Source organism: Salvelinus sp. IW2-2015, unplaced genomic scaffold (genome assembly GCF_002910315.2).
Source record: "Salvelinus sp. IW2-2015 unplaced genomic scaffold, ASM291031v2 Un_scaffold2186, whole genome shotgun sequence".
In the NCBI taxonomy this organism is placed as follows: domain Eukaryota; kingdom Metazoa; phylum Chordata; class Actinopteri; order Salmoniformes; family Salmonidae; genus Salvelinus; species Salvelinus sp. IW2-2015.
In genome coordinates this window covers 155175-180045 of record NW_019943516.1, presented here as the reverse complement: position 1 = coordinate 180045, position 24871 = coordinate 155175, and the positions used below count along the sequence as shown (strand labels likewise).

General features: G+C 45.0%; 1 protein-coding gene across 4 annotated transcripts; it reads left to right on the top strand.

The window, feature by feature from the left end:
* Window positions 1-1459: 1459 nt before the first annotated feature.
* Window positions 1460-19432, top strand: LOC112073197 (testis associated actin remodelling kinase 1). 4 transcript variants are annotated; one of them, XM_070440068.1, is made up of 10 exons: window positions 1460-1651; window positions 3374-3582; window positions 12695-12816; window positions 13014-13062; window positions 13411-13557; window positions 13912-13994; window positions 15636-15810; window positions 16118-16204; window positions 16386-16482; window positions 17465-19432. In XM_070440068.1, the coding sequence occupies exons 2-10, from the start codon at window positions 3397-3399 to the stop codon at window positions 18550-18552; spliced, it is 2034 nt and encodes a 677-aa protein (XP_070296169.1). In that variant the 5' UTR covers window positions 1460-1651; window positions 3374-3396; the 3' UTR covers window positions 18553-19432. The 4 variants fall into 4 exon arrangements, with proteins under 4 accessions (XP_070296169.1, XP_070296168.1, XP_023996304.1 ...); XM_070440067.1 differs by having other exon boundaries at window positions 3276-3582; XM_024140536.2 differs by having other exon boundaries at window positions 2843-3582; window positions 17477-19432.
* Window positions 19433-24871: the final 5439 nt, after the last annotated feature.

Sequence of the window (24871 nt, the reverse complement as noted above, 5' to 3'; positions counted from 1 at the left end):
GTAACTGACTGCGCTTTCCTCCAAATGGCACCCCGTTCCCTACACCAGGATTTCCCAAACTCTGTCCTGGGGCCCTCCTGGTGCACATGTATTGTTGTTGTCCTAGCACGACACAAGCTCTTCTCTGTCCTGACATCCTAATGTGGAAACCAGCTTCCCCCTAGAAGATACGGCAGCAGAGTCCCTGCCCATCTTCTGAAAACATCTGAAACCCAACCTCTTCAAACAGTATCTTAAATAATCCAGCTCCTCACCTTGACCCCCCAATTATAAAAAATAATAATAATTAACCAGCATTTGCACTTGACCCACTTGACTCTAATGATAGCTACATTATTAAGGAAACATGTACTTTCTATGCCTGTAATAGTGGTTGTCCCTTCTTAATTCATCTTAAGATGAATGCACTAACTGTAAGTCGCTTTGGAAAATAACATCAGCTAAATGACAAAAATGTACATGTAAAATGTAAATAACTAAGTCATCATTTAAATGTGATTATTTGAATCAGCTGTGTAGCTAGGGCAAGAAACTAAACATGTACCCAGGGAGGGTCCCAGGACCTAGTTTGGGAAACCCTGCCCTACATATCTCTCTCTTTTTTTTTTTTCTATTCTGAGACTGTCCTGTTGTCAAAATGAATAACATTTGAGGCTCAATAAATAAGTGAACAGCAGCACTGAATAATACATGGAACATGTCATTATCTACAACAATGGTGTGACTTGAGTATTATGTTTCAGGCATAGTCACTGTAGAGTATGTGTGGATTAAAAGRGCCAATRAACAAATTGATAAATGATGCATTGTGGAGCCTACAGCCTATTCAAATGTTGCAGTGGGTACTGAATGGCACAAAGTGTTGCCAAGGGCCAAATGTTGCCACAGCATGTTATAATGTGAACTATGTCGGTTTGTGGTGTGAGATGGGTCTACAGTAAGAAGCAATTTATCACAGGGTGGCACCTAGGTCGAATGCTGAGCTCTGTTCCTCGATGTTCACAGTCAATTGCAAGAAAAATTATAAATAGGTGTCTGGTTAGGCTATGTGGAGTGTCACTGAACCTGATAGGCTTACAKAGGAGTGGCCACCCCTCTGAGCCTGGTTCCTCTCTAGGTATCTTTCCTAAGTTCCTGTCTTCTGTGGAGTTTTTTCCTGGCCACTGTGCKTCTGCCTCTGCATTGCTAGTTCTTTGGGATTTTTGGCTGAGTAGGCTATCTGTAAACCACTTTGTGACAACTGCAGATGTATCATGGTCTTAATGAAATACATTTGATTGATTTAATTTGATTGCATAGACTACTGTAGGATATGACAGGCAAAGTGTGTTTGACTTGCTGAATTTTTAATTGTTTTAATTTGAAAGCCCCCGCAAGTGAAGTTTCTGAAGGTGATGACGTATTGCCCCGCCCAGTATCTTCTCCTCCAATAAGAATCCACACTAAAAGTCGCACTTTTTTTCTCAGTGCACTGCAGAGCCAAGACAAATGGAGGCAAAGGGACGTAAAACGAGAACCGTGCTGCAGCGGGACGGTAGACAAGGCTGATTAATTAGTYAAATAAAAGGCCCGGTAACCAAACACCTCGGTCGGTTCAGGGCGCTTGAGGCTGAGGTTACAGTAGGCTAGCTGTAGATTTGATCAATTGCAGGTAAGTCGCGTCCATGATTTCGAGAAGTTACGCATGATTTCTCYCCTATATAGTGTTTTTGTCATTATTTTCAATTTTGAAATAGTGTAGGCTTATATTTAGTGCATAACGAATTGTGTGGGAGACTGGCAAACCCCCACAACTCAGCCCAGCATTTATAATTTACGACTCGCAGTCAAGCTGACGGTGGCCGAAGGTCTCTCACGAATRTGCTCGCTCACTGTTTACGGACAGCATCAAGCTCTCGCCGCCCGTCCATCCGTTGTTTGTTTTCAACCTGAATATTTGCTTGTGTTTGTACAGGCTGTCAGTCTCGTTTCWATTGAGTGATTAATCAAAATACTGTACAATTGAATAGACTCCTAGCCTTTAATCGCCTGTGCGATWGGCTMMRRWKAKGCYYWRRGCMTMWYYKKAGCCWATGTAAAGTGTCTAAAACAATGATGATGCGATATCGCACTACTGTCTATCCCAATAATGGACTAAAGTAGCCTAACGTTACTTCATATAGTCCAAGGACCTTTTTAAAACAAATGTAATGGCGAATTGGCTCTTTATACTCCATATAAACGTGAATTGAGTCTCAATTGCGGTATGGTTTTAGAAACACACAGCCCTCTGAGAAGTTAACATAACACAAATAATTCCATAAATGCAAAATACACACTTTTACTGTACACTGTTTTAACAGTTGCAGCTGACCGTATTTTCCCTGTCAACAGTTTGGCATCTGTCTTCCCTTGACACACAGGTGTTCAGCGACGCAGATGGCAAATTGGCACAGGTTGTCCACTCTGTCTTGTCAGTTTTCCGTAAACAAGMGCTGTAACATGGAAATGCGGCCGTGTGGGAACCCTTACYCTATCACTATAAAGGTGTATATCAATCTACACTTTTGTTTTTTCAAAATKATTTCTCACTAATATGACATATGGTCCTWRTGTTTCCAAAACCTTACCGCACGCGATGCGTGTTAATGTTCAGACCRAGGGTCGGGGCTCATAACAGAACTCCCCGTACAGAATACTCCTTTGTCAACGACCCTTATGTGTAGTGTAATGAAACTGAGTCGTGGTCAAGGGCTAACTGCTTCCATGACCTGTAACAGGACAGACCAGTCACAGATAAGTAGGCCTAGGCTACACAAATAACCGGTTAGCCACAGTTAACATCCCATTTTCTATTTTACAGGGAATTCTGTTCTCATTTCCTCATCGAACGAACGGCGAGTCTGTCTGCTTCGCGTTCTGTCAACAAATACGCACTGGAAACAAGGTTTCAATTGGTGCAGAATATGAACCCTTTTCGCTGCATACGTATGCAGACCAGAGGAAGCTGATTTTGACTGCTGCAGCCTGAGTGCGCAGTTACAGCATTGGGTAGAGGGAGAGAGCGAGGGGATAGCCTGCCTAAATCTTTACAGTCACGGAATCAAACACGGAATCAAACACACCGCGCACAACCGCTGTCGGATGCGGCATGATGGAAGGAAGCTGTGTAGAAACTAAAGTCTAAGGAAGAAATACCCGAACTTGAGGACACAGACGGCAGTGTTTTGCGTTAGAGTTCGATGGGATTTCGGCAGCGATATTAATCGGTCTTTCACCCTCGTTCTGAAATTCAGCATCCAGTGTGAAGCTCATCCGTTTCACGGGACCGTCGCGCTGCTGCGGAGGACATGAGAAATGTAAACAGAAACGTTGGATTTTAAACTGCGTGCAGGTCGCAGTCCCGGGATAACCGAGATGGAGCGAGTCGAGCCGGACCGGTGTCAGGAGGCRGCGGAGCCACCCATCCACGCGATCCACGGGCCGAACCGGATCAGGCCCTCTTCCTACCGGGCACTGCGCAGCGCTGTGTCCAGCCTGGCCCGGATAGATGACTTCATCTGCGAGAAGATTGGTTCGGGCTTCTTCTCAGAAGTGTTCAAGGTAAGTTACCTATAAATTACATGTAAGAGTTTGGAACTCAGGGCCGGTCTTGTAGCCTWTTCATAAAGCGTCTTACAGTAAGAGTGCTGATTTATGATCAGTTTTTACTTGATCATAATTAATATGGAGAAAAGGTCCTGATCCTAGATCAGCACTCCTACTGTGAGAAGCTTTAAATATGGGTCCAGACTAACTTGGCGTACTGACTTGTTTTAGAAAGTCTAGGTTTTATGCAAAACAGTGGGGGATGAGATGGCCAACCTAACTCTGTTTGGGAATCTGAGCATCCCTGTAAAGGTCATCATTGGCACCAAGCATGAAACATGATGACCATGCATTCTTACCTGATGCATCGGGTAACAATATCTTGGTACCAAATGGCATCCTATTTAGTGTACTACCTTTGACCAGGGCCCCCATAAGGCTTTGGTCAGAAGTAGTTTACTAAATAAGGAATGGGGTGCCATTTGGGACATAATCTAGGTCTTGTAGGCTAGTGGCTAGTTGCCCTTTACTGTGTGTGTGTGGAGGCGGCTTAAGTTAGGGACCTTCTTTGGAAGMACATTTTCCAGAAACACTTAAAAAAAWATATATATATWTTTTTTTAAATATAAGATAATGTTATGTAGAAAACAAGAAGCTTCTAAATACCTGACACTCAAGGCGTTAGATAAGGTAGGCTTACGCTTACATGGTGATGGGCTTGATAATGATTTTGCTGCTGGTGACCACAACATTGACCCCCACCAGAGCTGTGTCTGTTACTCACCAGGTTTGGGGTCATTTCCATTCCAGTCAATTCAGGAATTACACTGAAATTCCAATGCTTTTCAATGAGGACAATTTGGAAATGGAATTTGGTATACTTTGTGAATTCACTTGAATTAAAATTGAATTGACCCCAACCCTATAGCCCAGATTACAGGGAAGGGACAGTSTTTTGGTGTGAAAGTGATACCTGTTCCTGGCCTGTCGGTCTGTACGCAGAGATAGATGTTAACCCTACTCAAAGGGCAATTTCACGAGAACAGAAGGATGCTGACGCTGATTTTGCACTTCAAAATTGGTCAAACAAACGCCAATGACTTTAAAACAAACTTTATGACTCTGCACAAGGACTACTTCAATCCCATTCCCTGGATGTTATGCGAGGCCTGGTTTACAAATTTGACCAATCACCACTATTTCACCACTATTTCTACATTAAACGGTCAAATCAACGCAAWATTATCGCTTAAAACTGATCCATCATCTATCACTGCACATTAGCTGCGYAATATGGTTAAATCAACCCACACGTAAAAAATGTGACAGTCATTGCATATTGCCATTAAAAAAAGTACAGAATTGCTGCAGCAAAATCAAGCATTTATGCCTAAAAATATCACAAATCCMCGTAAAATCCAGGAGGGACTGCTAATATAACAATTTCCACTGAGCAATTCTCCATTACTTGAACATATGCAAAGTTTGTTAACAGATTGACTGCTTTGCTGTTTGTGCAATCATTCAGTTCCTAAACTTTGGATCTGCACTGTTCAAGTAAATGTGTTTTTGAAATAAATGTGGAAATTAAGTCGTCCTTTTGCGTAGTTGTATGGTTTTTAACTTAGAAAATACGTCAAACAAAGAAATGGCAAAGTGCAAAATCTGATTCTCCGCCTCATTCCTTTCATGTGAAATTGCCCCTAAACTGCATGAGGAGAAAGTCCAGGGGGTTCAGCCTGGTCTGTGTCTCCAAATGCACCCTGTTCCAGGGGTTCCCAATCTTTTACTTTACACAACCCTAAATTGACACTAGAATATGCAGGGGGCCCAACTTGGAAAAATTATACCCCCTGGTTGCTGTGCTCATATTCACTCAATTTTAGGTCCCGCCGGCTGTCCAGACACAATGACATGAACGCGCATTCTATTTTATTTAACCTTTATTTAACTAGGCAAGTCAGTTAAGAACAAATTCTTATTTACGGTGATGGCCTACCAGAAGGCAAAAGGCCTCCTGTGGGACGGGGGGCCTGGGATTTAAAAAATAAATACAATATAAATATAGGACAAAACACACATCACAAGAGACAACACTAAATAGAGACCTAAGACGACAACACAGCATGGTAGCAACACAACATGGTAGCAGCACAAAAACATGGTACTAACATTATTGAGCACAGACAACCGCACAAAGGGCTGTCAACAATACATCAGACAACAATACATCATACAAAGCAGCCACAAGTGTCAGTAAGAGTGTCCATGATTGAGTCTTTAAATGAAGAGATTGAGATAAAACTGTCCAGTTTGAGCGTTGGTTGCAGCTCGTTCCGGTCACTAGCTGCAGCGAACTGAAAAGAGGAGCGACCCAGGGATGTTTGTACTTTGGGGACCTTTAACAGAATGTGACTGGCAGAACAGGTGTTGTATGTGGAGGATGAGGGCTGCAGTAGGTATCTCAGATAGGGGGGAGTGAGGCCTAAGMRGGTTTTATAAATAAKCATCAACCAGTGGGTCTTGCRACARGTWTACAGAGATKRCCWGTTTACAGAGGAGTATAGAGTGCAGTGATGTGTCCTATAAGGAGMATTGGTGGCAAATCTRWTGGCCGAATGGKAAAGAACATCTAACCGCTCGAGAGCGCCCTTACTTGCCGATCTATAAAKGATGTCTCTGTAATCTAGCATGGGTAGGATGGTCATCTGAATCAGGGTTAGTTTGGCAGCTGGGGTGAAAGAGGAGYGATTATGATAGAGGAAACCAAGTCTAGATTTAACTTTAGCCTGCAGCTTTGATATGTGCTGAGAGAAGGACAGTGCACCGTCTAGCCATACTCCCAAGTACTTGTATGAGGTGACTACCTCAAGCTCTAAACCCTCAGAGGTAGTATTCACACCTGTGGGGGGAGAGGCATTCTTCTTACCAAACCACATGACCTTTGTTTTGGAGGTGTTCAGAACAAGGTTACGGGTAGAGAAAGCTTGTTGGACAATAAGTTTTGTTGTAGAGTATTTAACACAAAATCTGGGGAGGTGCCAGCTGAGTATAAGACTGTATCTGCATATAAATGGATGAGAGCTTCCTACTGCCTGAGCTATGTTGATGTAAATTGAGAAGAGCGTGTGACCTAGGATTGAGCCTTGGGGTACTCTCTTGGTGACAGGCAGTGGCTGAGACAGCAGATTTTCAGACTTTATACACTGCACTCTTTGARAGAGGTAGTTAGCAAACCAGGCCAAAGACCCCTCAGACACCAATACTCCTTAGCCGGCCCATGAGAATGGAATGGTCTACCTTATCTAAAGCTTTGGCCAAGTCAATAAAAATAGCAGCACAACATTGCTTAGAATCAAGGGCAATGGTGACATTGAGGACCTTTAAGGTTGCAGTGACACATCCATAACCTGAGCGGAAACCAGATTGCTTACCTGAGAGAATACTATAGACATCAAGAAAGCCAGTCAGTTGATTTTTGACAAGTTTTTCCAACACTTTTGATGAACAGGGCAAAATAGAAATAGGCCTGTAACAGTACGGTTCAGCTTGATCTCCCACTTTAAATAAAGGACAAACTGTGGCTGCCTTCCAAGCAATGGGAATCTCCCCATAAAGGAGAGAAAGGCTTTGCGATGATRGGGGCAGCAACCTTAAAGAAGAAAGGGTCTAAAYCATCTGACMCAGATGTTKTTKGGGGTCAAGTTTCAGGAGCTCCTTTAGCACCYCTGACTCAGTGACTGCCTGCAGGGAGAAACTGTGTAGAAGGGCAGGGGGAAAAGAGGGAGAAGCATCGGGAGTAGTCGCATTAGAAGGGGTGGGAGATGAGGAAATGTTGGCCGGGCAAGGAGGCATGGCTGAGTCAAATGGGAATCCTGACTTAATGTTGTGATTTAAAGAGCTCAGCCATGTGCTTCTTGTCAGTAACAACCACATCAACGTTAAGGGACATGGGCAGCTGTGAGGAGGAGGGTTTATTCTCCAGGTCTTTAACTGGTTTCCAGAACTTCATGGGGTTAGACCCCATTCAACTAGTGTAAGGGGTCATTAGTTGATACTTAAAGGTTGTATTCTATACCCATTTGAAGGGAAACATTTTGTTTGATAAGATTACAGATTTTCTTAGGTAACCCCATTTCAATTTGAGGGGACYGCACATGGGGTCCCAACCCCAAGTTTGGGAACCACTGCCTTATTCCCTACATAGCTCAGAGCTCTATGGGTTACATAAGCAATAGTGTCAACTTCATCTTGTCCTGCTCCTGTTTCACAGAGCATTGTGATGTTCATAACATTGGGCCAGGAGTTTTTCTTAAACATGTGTCCTGACCTGGAAAAACTCTAGGTGTAMATTATAGCATATAAACTAGGTTCCTGTAGTATTTCCTGGTCAGGAAAAACCCTRGGCCCTAGGTATACTGTCAACAACTGAGTCCAGTTAACCATGATTGTTACGGTCATGGTTAAGGTAATGAGGTCTGTTAAGAATCTCACACTCAGGCCCCTTTTAAAGCAACTGTTCTGGGACCTTGTTAGCACAGTTAACTATATGGTTAAGTTAAGGAAAATKTTATTCTAGACCTTTCATTAGACTAGGAGGTTGAGTTATGCTCCTACTGTATCACACACTCTGATCACTCCTCCCAGCCATGTTGCCCTTTGACTGGGCAGTGAGCATGCAAATGACTTGGGGTTTAAAAGTGTCCGCTGTAAAGATGCCTCTTGATTGAGCAACCTGCCCTTTGATAACTGCATATGAATGCAAATTCTTTTTACCGCAGCAATTACATGGAGCTCCAATCTAACTGTTATAATGTTCAGATGACATGACMGACTGTGTGGTAATAGAGCCATAAATGATCCTCGCCACTCTGTGTTCACACACCCTCTGAAGCGTTGAGTCTTGATGCTGGATTATAAACAGAGCTGCACAAAACTCTTGGCATCCTGCCATCTCTAGTGTTATTCAGCACCTTCTTTGTCACACACACTCTGGATCAATGGATGCTTTCCTCACAGCAGTCAGGCAGGTATTCATACCTCAACTCTGCCATTGTGCAATATGAGGAGGGGTGCGCGTGTCAAGACTAATCCTTCAGGTTCTGCTTTTTATCTTTTTGTGAGAGCTCCCTAGACCGACCTGCCTGCCGTACTGTAACTTACTTCCTGCACAGGCAGGCACGAGTCCTGGTACTTCCTTATTCAGATCATCTGACTGAATCACAAATGATCATTGTTTTGGCCATGGAAATATAATACAATTAATAGTAATTATATTACTGTTCTAATGAAGTGAGGTGAACACACTTAGAATTAGAATGTTCCATTCTAGTTATTCTATACTGAACAAAAATTTAAATGCAACATGTAAAGTGTCGGTCACATGTTTCATGAGCTGAAATTAAAGGTCCCAGAAATGTTCAATACGCACAATCTTATTTCTCTCAATTTGTTGTGCACAAATGTGTTTACATCCCTGTTAGTGAGCATTTCTCCTTTGCCAAGATAATCCATCCACCTGACAGGTGTGGCATATGATTCGAACCAGCGACCTTTCAGTTACTGGCCCAACTCTCTTAACCTCTAGACTACCTGCCGCCCCATTCCCACTCACCTGCTTTTCATTGCCAGAACAACATGCAGATGCTTTCTTAGCTAAATGCCTCAAATGTCAACATGATCATATTGGTAATATTATATTTATATATATATATATATATATCTGCTTTCCATTTACTGCCACAGATTGATCTGCAACAACAGTTCATTCTTATCTCTTGAATTTATTGGCCTATTTATTTTCTTGCTTCACATTCTCTTTGCAAGCCTTCTGTGGTACATTCTGTGTTATATCTTTATTCTTGCTAAATTTCTCTCACTCGCTTTCTTTCAACCCCTGAGGACACTGATGATGCTAGAACTGTCAGCGTAAAATCACTACTGCATTTGCAGAGGAGATGACCGACTCGGACAGCGTTTGAGTGAACATGAGTCTGTGCTCATGTGAGGAAGTCTGTGTTTGATTGACGGGCTGGATTAAGTGCTCTCCTCCAGGGTCCTGTTGTCAAAACTGAACAGAGTTCTATCAGAAGAGAGTCCGGTTGTGGAACGTCTGCCATTTCCAAATCAGCCGTCCTGAGAAACTACTCCTTAAACCGACCTTTATACACACACACACACACACACACTCTCACTCGTATGCACACACATACTCGCTCACATTCACACACACTCTGTGACACGCACATACCCACACGCACTCACACCCTCCTCTGTCTGAGTCAGTAATCTCCTCTGTGCGAACTCAGCAGTGATTTCTTTTACCCAGACAGACCAAGCATCACACACCTATCCATCATCGACTGTCACCCATGTGTTTGTGATCTGTTACAATGAGTGACATTATGAGTCAGCCAGGCTGTTCATTGGCTGGGGTTTGGAGGAGGTGTGACTTAGCTAGCACTTTTCCCTACTTCTATTATTTCTCCCCTCCAGTCAGAGATTGTGCTCCTGTCAATCAAGATGTGTGTGTTCCTTTGTTTATGTTCCACATGAGCTCACATGCACCTACTTGGTATTTAAATGCATGCGCAACTACTTGGTATTTAAATGCATGCGCACCTACTTGGTATTTAAATGCACGCGCACCTACTTGGTATTTAAATGCACGCGCACCTACTTGACTGTTCTTTCCATTTCCCTGTGCTCTGTGTCTCCACGTTCTGTAGTGTGTAAGAATCGTGTTGTCCCTGCTACGCCCCAGCACCCTGGCCCCACCCTCAGCATTACAGTAGGTAAACAGACCAGGGATGTGTTCATTTCGCACCAAACTGGGACACAACTGACTTCAACAGGGAGTGAGTGACTACCTGGGCAAAGTTTCTGTTGCAAAACATTTTGCTATGGTGTGCCCTAATGAACACGATCCAGGTGGTTGTGGGGGTGTGACTGAAGGGCCAGTGAGTCAGCCCAGAGGGGCAGGGGGAGGAGGAAAGGCTTAGTGGATAATGTTTCTACTGTGGAGCAGAAGAAAGCGGGGGCTTCTTTTGATGTCCTGAAGCTGCATGCTCTTACTTGCTCCTGCTAGGCTTACCACACACACACACACAGCAAGAGTGGGGAAGGGCTGTCATAGCATTAGATGCTGGAGTTGCGGTGTGTGTGAGGAGCTCACTACCGATGTTGTGCAAAACACTAAATATTGCGGAGTGTATCAGGTCCTGGTCTAGAGTTTAGACAGTGGATCATGTTCTATTTAAAGACTACCCAGGAAGACAGTCAGGTCCTCCCTGCTGTTTGTGGACTTTGTTCAACTACCAGCCCCACATGAATCCCCTGGTCTCATCTCCAGGTTACCAAGAAAATKTTGATTTTAGCCAAATAGATCTGAGAGTAAGATTTATTGGGCATCTCCATGTTCCTGTCACTAGAATGCTGATATCACACTACTCACTGTTTAGCTGTGACTGGAGCACTGACGCCACACACACCCCTACCTACCTGAGGTAGACTCTCACACCACATTGCCATGGCAGGACTATTTTTGCTTGTGGCCACTGGGCAACGGCCTGTATCCATGATTACTGAGGACTTGTTTATTTGAGCTGAAATTCTGCATGTGGATGGGACAAAGCAGATGGCCTAGACAAGGGGTGGGAAACTCCAGTCCTTGAGGGCTTGATTGGTGTCACACTTTTTCTCCATCCCTAGCAACCACAGCTGATTAATCAAACTGCATTCTAAACTGAAGATCATGATTAGGTGATTATTGGACTCAGGTGTGTTAGCTGGGGCGAAACTGACACCAATCAGGCCCTCGAGGGCTGGAGTTGCCCACCCCTGGCCTAGACGTAGAGGGACGGCACAGCCTCTACCCGCCGGTAGAGGGACGGCACAGCCTCTACCCGCCGGTAGAGGGACGGCACAGCCTCTACCCGCCGGTAGAGGGACGGCACAGCCTTACCGCCGGGTAGAGGGACGGCACAGCTTCTACCGCCGGTAGAGGGACGGCACAGCTCTACCGCCGGTAGAGGGACGGCACAGCCTCTACCCGCCGGTAGAGGGACGGACTGCCCTACCGCGCCGGTAGAGGGACGGCACAGCCTCTACCCGCCGGTAGAGGGACGGCACAGCCTCTACCCGCCGGTAGAGGGACGGCACAGTTCAGCAGTTGGCTCATCTCTGCATTAGGGTGTTTGTGTGAGCGAGGGGGATAGAGGCTATTCTGTATGGTCCTGCTGGCCTGTAGTACAGCAATACTAATGTAGTTAAATCCTGTAGCCAGATCTAATAAATTAGATGAGGGAACGAACCATAGAGCTAATCCTCAGACGGCACAAGCTCTTACTGGAAGTGTGGTCATAGAGCGTCTGCTAAATGACGTAAATGTAAATGTAAATAAATGTGTAAAGGCACAGATTGCCTCAATACAGCAGCGGCCACTCTCTGTGTGTGTGTGTGTACCCGCGCCCCATTTCGGACAGCGGTTCAGAGTAGGCTGGACCTAATGGTCACTGGTTGACTATGCTGTAGCCTTGGTTTAAGATCTAGAGGCCAGACTGTCTGTTTTAATAGATCCATTAATAAACTCTGGATTTCCCATCACTCCACTGATCTGCTGGCCAACTCATATCTACTAGGCCACTGTCACACTGATGTAACCGCGCTCTCTGTTCTCTTCACACACCACCACTAGATGTGTCTCTCTCTCTCTCACACCTACAAACATGACATGTACACCCTCCCAGTACTAAGTGGACTGTTGGACTACTTAGTGGGTATCTATCGATATGGTCTTAGTTAGAGGGAGATGGGCAGGAGTCCAAGCCCCTCAGAACACACTCAAGGATATARGGGATGAGATGCCAYGTCACCATGGTGACCACCAGACACTCTCCACCAAAGCACCCAGCTTAGCCAGACGTAGTCCTGACTAGGACCCTCGGGGAGCTAGACACGCTGGAGCCTAATTTTGGACCAATAAGATCTCACCTSATTTTCAACTCTTTCTCACAGTACAGTTGATGTCCAATGGTTTCCTTTCTCTAACGCTGGTTGTCATGTCCGTAACATACGGCCGGTGTCTGACCCTAGTGATGGTTCTCTCTCCTCCGGTCTCTCTGTGCAGGTGCAGCACCGTATCAGTGGGCGGGTGATGGCTCTGAAGATGAACACCATGGCCAGTAACAGAGCTAACATGCTGAGGGAGGTCCAACTGTTGAACCGCCTGTCTCACCCCAACATCCTCAGGTCTGTGTTCTGCTTTTATGAAAACACACACTCTGTCTATATCCATCAATGCTTTGGTCTGCAGGGGAAATCCCTCGGTATACACATTTTAAACCATGCACTTATAAAGGATTGTAAGACTTGTCATAAGGCATGTATGATGACCCCCCCCCTCCCCCTATTATGTTTCCTAATCATCTTCCTGTCTCCTGTCCCAGGTTTGTAGGGGTATGTGTTAATGAGGGACAGCTCCATGCATTAACAGAGGTAAGATCCCCTCTTTATAACTAGGGTAGACCAACTAGGATGTAGAAACTATTGGTCCTGTTATAGCTACTTGTTGTACTTGATGCTTCCTTCCTTAACGGTCGTCATGGTTACGTGGTGGGGGGGAATCTGAACTCCAGCCAGTTATTTGATTCGACGTCGTCTAGGTTGCCGCACAGTGACCTGTACCTGTCTTGCAAAAAATATATATTTTATCTCAATGGAGAGTCACCTGTGGTAAAGGTTAGGGAAACCTGTCGTTTGACACTAGCGTGGGTTTGTCATGGTTACAGCACAGTCGCCTGCTTTTGATTGACGCTTGTCTGTGGTTGTCATGGTTACTTCCAGTACATCAACGGGGGTAACCTTGAGCAGCTGCTGGACAGTGACCAGTACCTGTCGTGGTCAGTCAGGATGGGCCTATCTCTAGACATCGCTAGGGGCCTGCAGTACCTCCACAGCAGAGGCATCTTCCATAGAGACCTCACATCCAAGGTACACACACACACACACACACACGACGGTACACTCACTTATATGGATACACCTCCTGTCGGTAATTGTACATACTTGGGCAGGCACACAGGTGGCACGCTACACATACATACACTCCTTAACACTAAATAGTGCGTACTCAAGTACACAGTTAACTATAAATGGATTTACCAGGGCCCGTATTCATAAAGCTTGTCGGAGTAGGAGTGCTTATCTAGGATCATTTTTACCTTCTGGATCATAATGAATAAGACTACATGGACAGGAGTGACCTGATCCTAGATCAGCACTCCTACTCTGAGACTCTTTGTGAATACGGGTCCTGACCGCCGTCTTTCTGGTTCTGTTCTGTAGAACTGCCTGGTGCGTTGGGCCAGTGGCCAGTGTACGGCCGTGGTGGGGGACTTTGGCCTGGCAGAGAAAATACCGGAGTACAGGTCAGTGGAGTTTATTCATCATCCGTCTATTAACACAAGCTGATTAGATAACACACCTGAATGGTTGCTCTACCTTCCTCTTTCTTTCTCACGCTCTCTATCTTGATAGCTCACGCTCGCTCGCTCCCTCTGCCTTTTGCTCTCTCCATCAATCTTTCACTCAGTCACTGAAACCCCAGGTAGAAGTTGCCTGTAGACACAGCTCTAGGCTCAGCTTCCCTTTCCCCAATCCTCACTGTAATGTGTACATAAAAAACACAAACTGACCTTATCACTGTCTTGGGTCTAAAAAAGGAATCATTCATCACACTAAAGCGGAGTCCCATTTTCCAAAGAATGCGAGACACACTTCCCCCTGAAGAAGTTGTGGTTTGCCGGCTATGTGGAACTGTGTGATTTAAGCCCCTGTTTCAGGGGGGAAGGGGTACATCGTTCGTTGACTTACTGCGATGGTGTCAATATTTAATCTGGCCGGATTGAGAGAGAGACACACACACACACACACACACACAGACTCCATATATAACTAGTTTATAATGCTAACATTGACACCTCATGTTGTATTCATCGCTCCAGCCTGTTTTAATCCTCTCAGCTTCTTCCTGTTGACAAGTTGGTGTCCTGCTAATTATTTAGAAGTTGCCCATAGTGGGCACAGATCCAATATCAGCTGGGCACACACATACCCCCCCTGGCCTGGTAAATGGGTCAGTATCCTTTTTGTAAACACTGTCTGAGAGGAAGCAGCTGCCGCGTTAACCCGTGTGTGTGTGTGTGCGCACCATTTCCTGTCGTTTGTCTACGGTCACCCCAGTGTTTACCTTGTGTGTTTGTTTTTGTACAGCCACGTTGTGTTGATGCACCACAACATGTTTTTGTTTATTTATGGTGCTTTTAGGTCGAAGGAAACTGATTTGACAAAACATTAAAATGACGAACCAGTGAATGCAACCTCTGCTGTATGTTGATGACCTTCCTCTAATTCTGCGTTTGTCAACGTGTGTGTGTGTGTGTGTGTGAACTAACTCTGTTTGTCAGAGGGGGAGAGAGACAGAGATGGAGTTTAGGAAAGCTTTCCAAATATGGTCAAACTATTCAAGCACACTTGGTCTCTTTCTCTCCCTGGCTAAACACCGCCTCTCTCCCCGGCTGAACGTCAACTCTCTCKCGCGCTCTCCCTCCCTTTCTCSCTCCACTTCCCCAAATAGTGTTTACACTGGGAGCTCTCCTCTTTCTCAGCTCCCATCACTTCCCTCACTATTTATGCAATATCATGGTTTAGTGAGATGGAAATAGCACAGAGAGGAAGTGACTGCCGGGGGGTCTTCAGAGCATGCGCCTTGCAGTGACTTGTGTTTGTCTGCCCCTTTATGCCTTTACACATAATAGATTTACCCCATGTAAACCTTCCTTTTGGGATGGTTGTAACTGAACTAGAGCGCGATGAAGCGAGCTGAAGTCTGAACTGGAGCTATAAATAATGGCTCTGGGGTTTCCCCCTATGTTCAGGTCTAGGATCAGATTCCCCTCCCCAATCCTATTAGTGGGGGGGAAATGCTACGCTGACCCTAGACCAGCATCTAAAGGCAACGTCACCGCCTGTAATAATGTCCAGGCCTGTCTTCCTCTCTCTGTCCACAGTGAAGAGTCCGACCAGGAGCCTCTGGCTGTGGTGGGCTCCCCCTACTGGATGGCACCGGAAGTACTGCGAGGAGAGGTCTACAACGAGAAAGTGGACGTCTTTGCRTATGGTATCATCCTGTGTGAGGTCATCGCTAGGATACAGGCCGACCCTGACGTCCTCCCCCGCACAGAGGTTTGAACACAACGCGCACACACCAACACACTAGCACACAATCCCGGTTCACAATATGGTATGATGTGATGTAGACTGAACGTCTCCTCCTGGCCATTGTATGAAACTGCAGTTTAATAGCTCCCATCAGGCAGTAAGTCACAGTACTTTCATTGAAGTCGCYGACAGCGTCATCTTCTGTTCTATTGTGTAAATTAGGGACTGAAGTGAGTACAGCAAATCGGAGCTCCTGTTGGAGTCTCTCTAGGGCTCTTTCACTGAGTGATGTCACTGATCAGTGTGTGTGTGATGATCTTTCCCTCTGTAGGACTTTGGTCTGGACATAGAGACGTTTCAGCACATGGTGGGAGACTGTCCCCCTGATTTCCTGAACCTGGCGGTCACCTGCTGCCATGTATGACAGACGCGCACTAAGACACTCCGTCTCTCACACACGCACAAATCTTCTACCTTTTCTCTCGTTTTATTGTTACCCCTTTTCCCCTTCTCCTTCGTACTGTGACTCTTGAGTAACTGACTGACTTAAAATATATATATTTAGCTCATCTCTCTCCGTCTGTCCATCTCGCTCTCAGATGGATCCAAAGCGTCGTCCATCGTTCTCAGCGATCGTAAATGAGCTGGAGAGAAGAGAGACGGAGAGGACGCAGAAAGATGAAGCGGCACTAAAGGGTGTGTGTGTTTGTCCTGGAGGGTATGGAGCACAGGGAGGTCAGTCTGAAAGGGTTCTCCAAAACACAACTGTGTTCAGACAGGAGTCATTAAGATCCAGCTGTTGGTAATGAGCTGGGGGGGGTTCTGTTTTTCTGGGGTCTAAGAAGAAATGCTGCTCTCAATATTTATCATCAGTCATGATGAGAATGAATAAGAAAGTGGTACTTTTTTTCAATTCAGCTCGGTGGGATGGGGTCTAGCATAGGGGACATGTCTAGGAATGTTATATATACTGAACAAAAATATATGTTTTCCATACGCACAAAAAGTTAGTGAGCATTTCTCATTTGCCAAGATAATCCATCCACCTGACAGGTGTGGCATATCAAGAAGCTGATTAATAAACAGCATGATCTTTACACAGGTGCACCTTGTGCTGGGGACAAAAGCCACTCTAAAATTAGCAATTTTGTGTCACAACACAATGCCACAGATGTCTCAAGTTTTGAGGGAGTGTGCAAATGTCATCCTGACTGCAGGAATGTCCACCAAAATCCACAGACCACATTTTAACCATGCCAACCCAGGACCTCCACATCCGGCTTCTTTACCAGAGGGATTTTGAGACCAGGCAGCTGATAAAACAGAAGTATTTCGGTCTGTAATAAAGCCCTTTTCTGGGGGGAAAAACATTCTGATTGGCTGGGCCTGGCTCCCCAGTGGGTGGGCCGCTGCCCTCCAAGGCTACCCTTGGCTGCACCCCTGCCCTGTCGCGTTAAATTAATAAATTAGGGCCTAATGAATTTATTTCAATTGAGTGCACTGTCTCAGTAAAATTTTGGAACTGTTGCATGTATATTTTTGTTCAGTATAGATAGACTTTTACATTTAGTGCAATAGATGGTGTAGGACACATTTATTCAATTTTATATATGCCATTTCTAAGGCGCATTGCTAGCCATGTATGATTTATTTTTTTATTTTTTTGAATCCCTTTCAGCTCTTTCTCCAGATCTCAGCCTGCTGCGAAGACGGTCCCTCTGTCTCCCTGGTGACCCCCGCCTCTGCCGCAGCAAATCAGACATGCTACCTCCGGTCACGCCCCCCACTCTGGCCCCTCCCACCCGTGTCAACCCCTTCTCCCTGCGCGAGGACCTGAACGGAGGCAAGATCAAACTGTTTGACACGCCCAGCAAGTCAGTCATCTCTTTAACGTTCACCTTACCCCAACCTCTGGACCCCTGTACCACCCCCTCTGACAGAGCGGGGGGTGGGGGTATGCCCCGAGGAAGGCTCCATAGACGCTGCCTGTCCCTACCCTGCACCCCTCATCCAGATCTCCTGCCCCCCACCACCAAAGACAATAGTGCAGAGAAAACAGACCTAGAGACGAATAGTAATGAGAGGAATGGGGAGAATGAGGGGAGGGAAATYGTGGAAGAGAGGTTTACCTTTGAGTCTGAGTTCATAGTCGAGGATGTGGAGAGGAGGAAGAGCAGCGAGGGCCTCACTGCCGATGACTCCGGGCTTCCTCTTGACCCAGAGCTGCTGTCATTAGACCAGCTATGTGAAGAGGAGGAAGTRGACACAAGCAGCCTGGAGGAGGAACCCATGGACTGCACCAGCTCCCCCGACACTCTAGATGGCACTCATACACTCCTGCCTTATTCCAAACCCTCCACACCCACCCCTCCTACATCCACCAATGGCTGGGGTAATGTACCCCCCATGTCCAATGACCCTCCCTGCTTGCCCCCCCTACCCTTGCCCCACCTGGGATGGGGGGGCACCAACGGGTACCACTCCACTCCTGGGGAGCCCATAGGGGGCTCGCCGTTCGGCACCGGTAACGGTTCCGCTCCCTCTCTGGAGCAGGAGGAGGTTATCTCATGTTCTGGTTGTTGCCTGGCGGGGCTCCGGTTCCCCTCGCTGTGTTTCCGCGCTCCCCCTCACAGGAACCCCTATAAGAACCTGAACAGGGACAGTACGGGGGCCAACCGAGGGCTGCTCTATAAAGGTACTAAGGGGCAACCGTCCTCGCCTACCAACCCAGAGCCTGGCCTAGCCCTGCCGAGGGCGCAAACATAGATACAGAATGCCCCTAACCACAGATCTAGGATCAGATTACACCAAATCCCAACCATATTTCTTAGGAGAGAGACTCTAAACTGACCTTAGATCAGTGCCTAGGGGGCTACTTCATTCCATTCTTACTCAGACGGTGACATGGGAGGTAAAGCTGCTGGTGTGGATGCACTGCTGTGCTGGTGGCCTGTGAGTGATGATATGGCGCCCTCTGCTGGACTGAGGCGGTAATGATTGTAATAATGCTGTACTAATATAGCCAACACCTATAACCTAATAATGCTGTACTGACTGTAAAGGAGTGAGCGGCGATCCCACTGTTTCCTACAGCAGATGCAGGCTTGTAGACTGACTGATTCATAAAGAAGCAACGATCAATACTTTCCCTCAGCATGGCAACATGTATTGGTCAGAGCCATATTTAAATGTATACATGGCTTTGGTATTGGACCAATCCCCTGGGTTATGTGTGATCTGATATCCTCCTATCGTGGGGGTCTATGGCTCCTTCCCTGACAGTCAGTCGTAAACCATATTTTTGGCTTACGATGAGAAGTGTTATGATCTGTATGTTTTGATACCGTCTGTCTCAATGGGTTTAGGCTCAGCAGTTTGCCTTTGTGTTCAGACAGCTGTATGGTGCGCCCTGGAGAGGCCATGAGCAGGGCAGTGTGTGTGCACCAGTGAGCCATACAGTTCTGTTGACTGATACAGTATGTGACTGACGCTGTATGATGTCTTATGTCCCTCATCCTCTAACAGCACTTGTATTATATTGTGACTTATTATTATTTTTGAGAATGAATGGTCAAAGACCCACTTCAAAAAAGTGATGTATAGATTAATATTATTTAAATGGCATTGAATAAAACTATAGAATGGACAGACTGTCYGTGTGATTTATTTTCTTTAGCTGGATTGCAGGATTTCGAGCCAAYTCTGCTGGCCCATATGGTCATGAATATCTAAGAAGCATTATGTATGTTTATTTATTTTGTRGTAGTGTGTCTGTGTACAGATGTAGAATCTTCATTTGATCACCCTGTTGCAGGGGAACTTTCCTGCAATGCAGGACATTTAAAAGTTGTGTATTTGAGGTTTAAAAAGGCTTCTGAAGTTTAATTTCCCCTTTTTGAAATTTGACTTGATTTTCTGTAATGAAAAATTATATCAAACCCTACACATGTCTTAATTATAATTTGCTGTTGCTGTGTGATTATGTTCCTGCTCTAGCAGAGACTCAAATTAAGATCCAACATTGTACTGTACCAACATTACTAGAAGAATTGACTCAAAACTAGGCACTTGTACACAAAACATTTATATTAACACAAAGCTTGCAAGGTGGTTTAAATCAAGTTTTATCGATCACATACACAGGGTTAGCAGATGTTATTGCAAGTGTAGTGGTTGTCTTTTTCTGTCTTGCTGCTCGTCTCTATACCTTCGGTTTTCTCTCCTGTCTCTCGCACTGGTTTTCCTTCAAAGTATTTGCAACCCTTGACTTTTTCCACGTTTTGTTACAGCCTGAATTTAAAATGGATTAAATTAGGATTTGTCACACAATACCCCCAAATGTTTTAGACATTTGTACAAATTACCAAAATGTTAAAGCTGAAATGTCTTGTAAATAAGTATTCAACCGCTTTATCGCAAGCCTGAACTTAGAATGACTTGTTAAGCAAATGTTTACTCTGTTGCATGGACTAACTCCGTGTTCAATAATGGTGTTAAACATGATTTTTTTAATGACTACCTCATCTCTTTACCCCATACAATTATCTGTAAGGTCCCTCAGCCAAGCAATGAATTTCAAGCACAGATTCAACGACAAACACCAGGGAGGTTTTCCAATGCCTTGCGAAGAATGTCACCTATTGGTAGATGGGTAAAAATAAAGAAGCAGACATTGAATATCCCTTTGAACATGGTGACGTTATCAATTACACTTTGAATGGTGTCTCAATACACCCAGTCACCACAAAGATACAGGCGTCCTTCCTAACTCAGTCCGAGAGGAAGAAAAACGCTCCGTTTTCACCATGAGGTCAATGGTGACTTTAAACCAGTTTTAGTTAAATTGCTGGGATATGAGAGAACTTCCAGATTTGAGTTACTCCACAATACTAACCTAATTGACAGTGAAAAGGGAATCTGTACAGAATACAATTTCAAACATGCATCCTGTTCACAAAAGGCACTAAAGCAATACTGTAAAAACTGTGGCAAAGAAATCCAGCTTTCAGCAGGACAATAACCTAAAACGCAATTGCAATTATACACGAGTTACATACCAAGACATTAAATGTTCCTGAGTGGCCTAGTTACAGTTGACTTAAATGGGTTTGAAAATCTACGGCAGGACTTAAATGGCGATGATCAACAACCAACTTGAAAGAGCTTGATAATTTTTTGGGGGGGAATAATGGGAAATATTGTACAATCCAGGTTTGCATAGCTCTTAAAGTCTTACCCAGAAAGACTCCGTTGTAATTGCTGCCAAAGTTGATTCTAACATATTGACTCACAAGGTTGAATACTTGTCCAATCGAAATATAGTAATGTTTATTTTACATCAATAAAAAAAATGTTAATTTTTCTTCCATTTTGACATTACAGTGTATTTTGTGTAGATCGTTGACAAAACATTTGAATCCAACTTTGTTAGAAAACAAAATGTGGAAAAAGTGGAGGGCTGTGAATACTTTCTGAAGGCGCTGTATACAGTATATTTCCACACTGAGGTTAGAATAGTACTGTGAAAATTGTGCAAATAATGATGCCTTTACTGTAAGAGCTGTTTGAAAAGACCGTCTGAAATTTCAGCCTGTTTGAYGGGATGGAGTTTTGGTTTGCCTGGTGACATCACCAGGCAGGAAATTAGTTCAAGAGATTCTCCGGTACTTTTGTATACTTTTTAGCCAGTAGTTCTGAAAGTAGTATACACGAGCTAAAAGTTGTCCCCGAAAATTGCGTACAATGTCATTGTCATTTCTCTCGCTCTGCTGTGGATGCATGATGTGCCTCTTGTTAACTGTCACTCATATGGCGAAGGGCTGAAGCTCATTGGTTGAACTGGAATTGCTGGGGGGGCTGGCACACATGAGGGAAAATGTCGTAGCACAGCTTCCAGAAATGCAGTCGCTTTCAAACTAGGGTCTTCGTGGCTAATTGAGGTAAATAATAATTCTGCTCATAGATTATGCATGTATGAACTACACATTGACACATCCAGCCCAAAGCGGGAGGTTTAAAAAAYACTTAGTCGTTGCCAAAGTTCTGTAGCATGTCTTTAATAGACCAATAAGAGAGTTCCAACCCCCTTTGCTAATAACAGCTAGTTTTCAGTTTCCCCCTCCCACTCAGACCACTCCCAGACAGTCCTAGCAAAATTCTTGCTTGAGAAATTGCTCTTTGCTAAGAAGCTATTTTTGCTTMTTTTTTCCATTTTAATTGAAAACAATCACAGTAAGGTACTTAAATGAAATTATTTAATATTGAGATAAAAGCTGCTGCATTGGACCTTTAAGTTTCAGATTATGTAATTTCCTCTTGAACGCACAAGTACTGTATCACGTCCTGATTCCTCCACCCTTGATCTCTCTCTCTTTCTATCATCTCTCTCTCTTTTTCTCTCTCTTGCTCTCTTTCTCTCACTACTGTCTGTGGATGTAGGTAAGTGACAGCTTACTCTACCTCTCTCCTTTTCAACTTTTACAAATTATTTGTCAAGAATTTTATAGACAGCTACATTGTGTGCATCAGTGGACTTACCACATTCATGTATCCCTCCCTAAAGGGGATTTTGTTTTGGAAAAATATTTTGTCTGAGTCCTCCTCAGTCTATGTCYTTTGTCCTTCCCACCCAGTGGTCCAGTTTACTAGCTTCCCTGTGTCACCATGGTGACGATGCCAGGTGTACCGACGACCCTTGTGTTAACAGGATTGTGTGTCGCTCTTCTCATCACAGGTGAGTCTGACTTGCTCTCTGTCCATCCATTTTGGGTGCAGTAACTGATCCAATTCACTGTCCTCTCACACTGTCTATGGGGGGCTCACCACAGGGATCCTCTATATATAGGGTTTGATCTCAATGGCTTAAATGGCCAACTAAAGGTTCAAATAGTATAAAGTGTGTTGTACTGTAGTAATCCATTCAGGAACGGTTAAGTCAATTATGTTAAGTACGTATGAGTTGCGTCTTTAGACATAGTCATTGTTGTTACTGTGAGATCGTAAATATGAAAGTGTAGCCTATGCCGGAAGTGTGTGTGATCTATTCCTGTGTGTGTGTGTTGACCGTGAACTGTTTCGTGTGAACTCTCAGGATCATCTGGGACCTTCTGTACCACCAGTGTGGCTTCCCTGGATTTAGGATGCCTCCTGCGGTGGGATTGTCCTCAGGCCAACGCTAACACCACCACCTACACCGTCCAAACTAAGACTCAGGGGTGGGTCTGTCTGTCTCTGTCTGTGCTCACTGATCTAATCGACCAGTATCTAGCTCTGTGGAATGCTATATTACTGTGGCCCTATTTTCTAGAATTAGTAACTCATTGTTTTACTGAAAAATCCATACGTTAATGTATGACGTTTTATTTTTCAGTGTAATGTTTGTTCTGTGTGTAATTAGTATCTAGTCATTTACATATAATATTTGAAGTCAAGTCATTGCTTGGTTGAGGGTTCTAACAAGCAACGGGATCCTGATACTCATTTACTGAACAATGAAAGTTAATATGAATTGCGAAACAGTTTGGAGTGTAAGGGAAAGCTAGCCTAGAATGGAAAGGGAAAGTACATGATTGGTGATAGAACAACTGGCTCTGATGAAGGGGAGAAGAGCAGGAAAGAGGTAGAGCGAGAGAGAGGGAGGTAGCATGAGAGAATTGATAACGTGTGGTTTTGGCAGAGAAACCTCAGAAGGGTTTTAATCAGAGAGATGAATCAGTCACTCCAGTCTATGTTTTTTTGGCCTTATAAGTAGATGGGAACTGATAGAGAGGCACTACTGTTTTCTACCACAGCTGTGAAACCAAGCCCGTCGCACTCTGCCTGCTCCTCTCCTCTCAACTGGTTTCAGTCATAACCACCACCACCCAACTAGTCCAACAACCAGGGGGATGTGTGTTATCTTGTGTGGGTATTTTCCGAAAGGACATTTCCACATACATTTCGAGTGAGTGCCTAAGGTGAAACCCATGAATAGATTGGAATGGATTTATATTGTTGATCGTGTGTGTGTGTGTGTTTTACAGAGATCCATGGCAGGACGTGGAGGGGTGTGTGCGGATCTCCGCCCAGCACTGTGACGTGTCCCAGGCCTTCTCTGACTTTGAACTCTACAACATGATCCGCCTGGGCCTCCACCAGGGCCCTGGGAGCCCAGTCTGGACAAAACCACAAAAGTTTGACCCAAGTGATTTCAGTTAGTAACCTACCTCTCAAGACCAATCACATATCTAAAATGCTGGTTTGTCGTTCCAATAAATCGAATGTCACATAGAGAGCATTTAAACATCTCATTACACTGCAGAATTCAAATGGATATGGCTAAAACTGCTAAAGCTGCTGACATGAGTAGGTTGGTGTGATTGAAATGACAAAGTGGCTTCTTTGTTTCTCCTTCCCCTCCCCTCCCCTCCCCTCTCCTCCCCTTCTCTCCTCTCTCTCTTCCTCTCTCTCCTCTCCTCTCCTCTCCTCGCTCCCTCCTCTCTCTCTCTCCTCTCCTCTCCTCTCCTTCTCCTCTCCCTCCCTCTCTCCTCCCTCTCTCCTTCCCCTCTCCTCAGCCTTCAACCGCCCCTCCGTCTCTGTGTCTCTGTCTAGAGAGAGGCTGGTAGTGGAGGTGCATCCCCTTCTCTACCAACAGAGGTGCTTTCCTCTGCAGAGCTGCTGTCCACTGCAGAACTGATTGACCCTGGTCACAGTGACCGTATATAACAACAGAACCACTCTGACTACAAGTACCCCGCTTGTGCCATCTGCCAATACCACTTTTTGTTCACCCTCATCTTCTCTCTCTCTGTCTCTCTCTCACACTCATGGTCCCTCCCTTTCCCCTGCTGCTATGTAAATTAATCTGTGGAGTACACTTCTTAAAGTGCTCCAACCTTAAACGGTCATGTCAGTCTATGGTCTGCTGTGTGTTGTTTGTGTGCATTTGGTTAGTACAAGCTCCACAAGCTCTCTCTCTCTCTCATGTTCACATGTTCCTTCCCAATTCCCTGATCCTGTTTCAGAGGCGTACTGGTTGCCAGGAGGGTGGTGTACATGGCTGAGTTCTCAGACCTGGTCCCAGGACAGGACTACTGTGCCTTGGCTA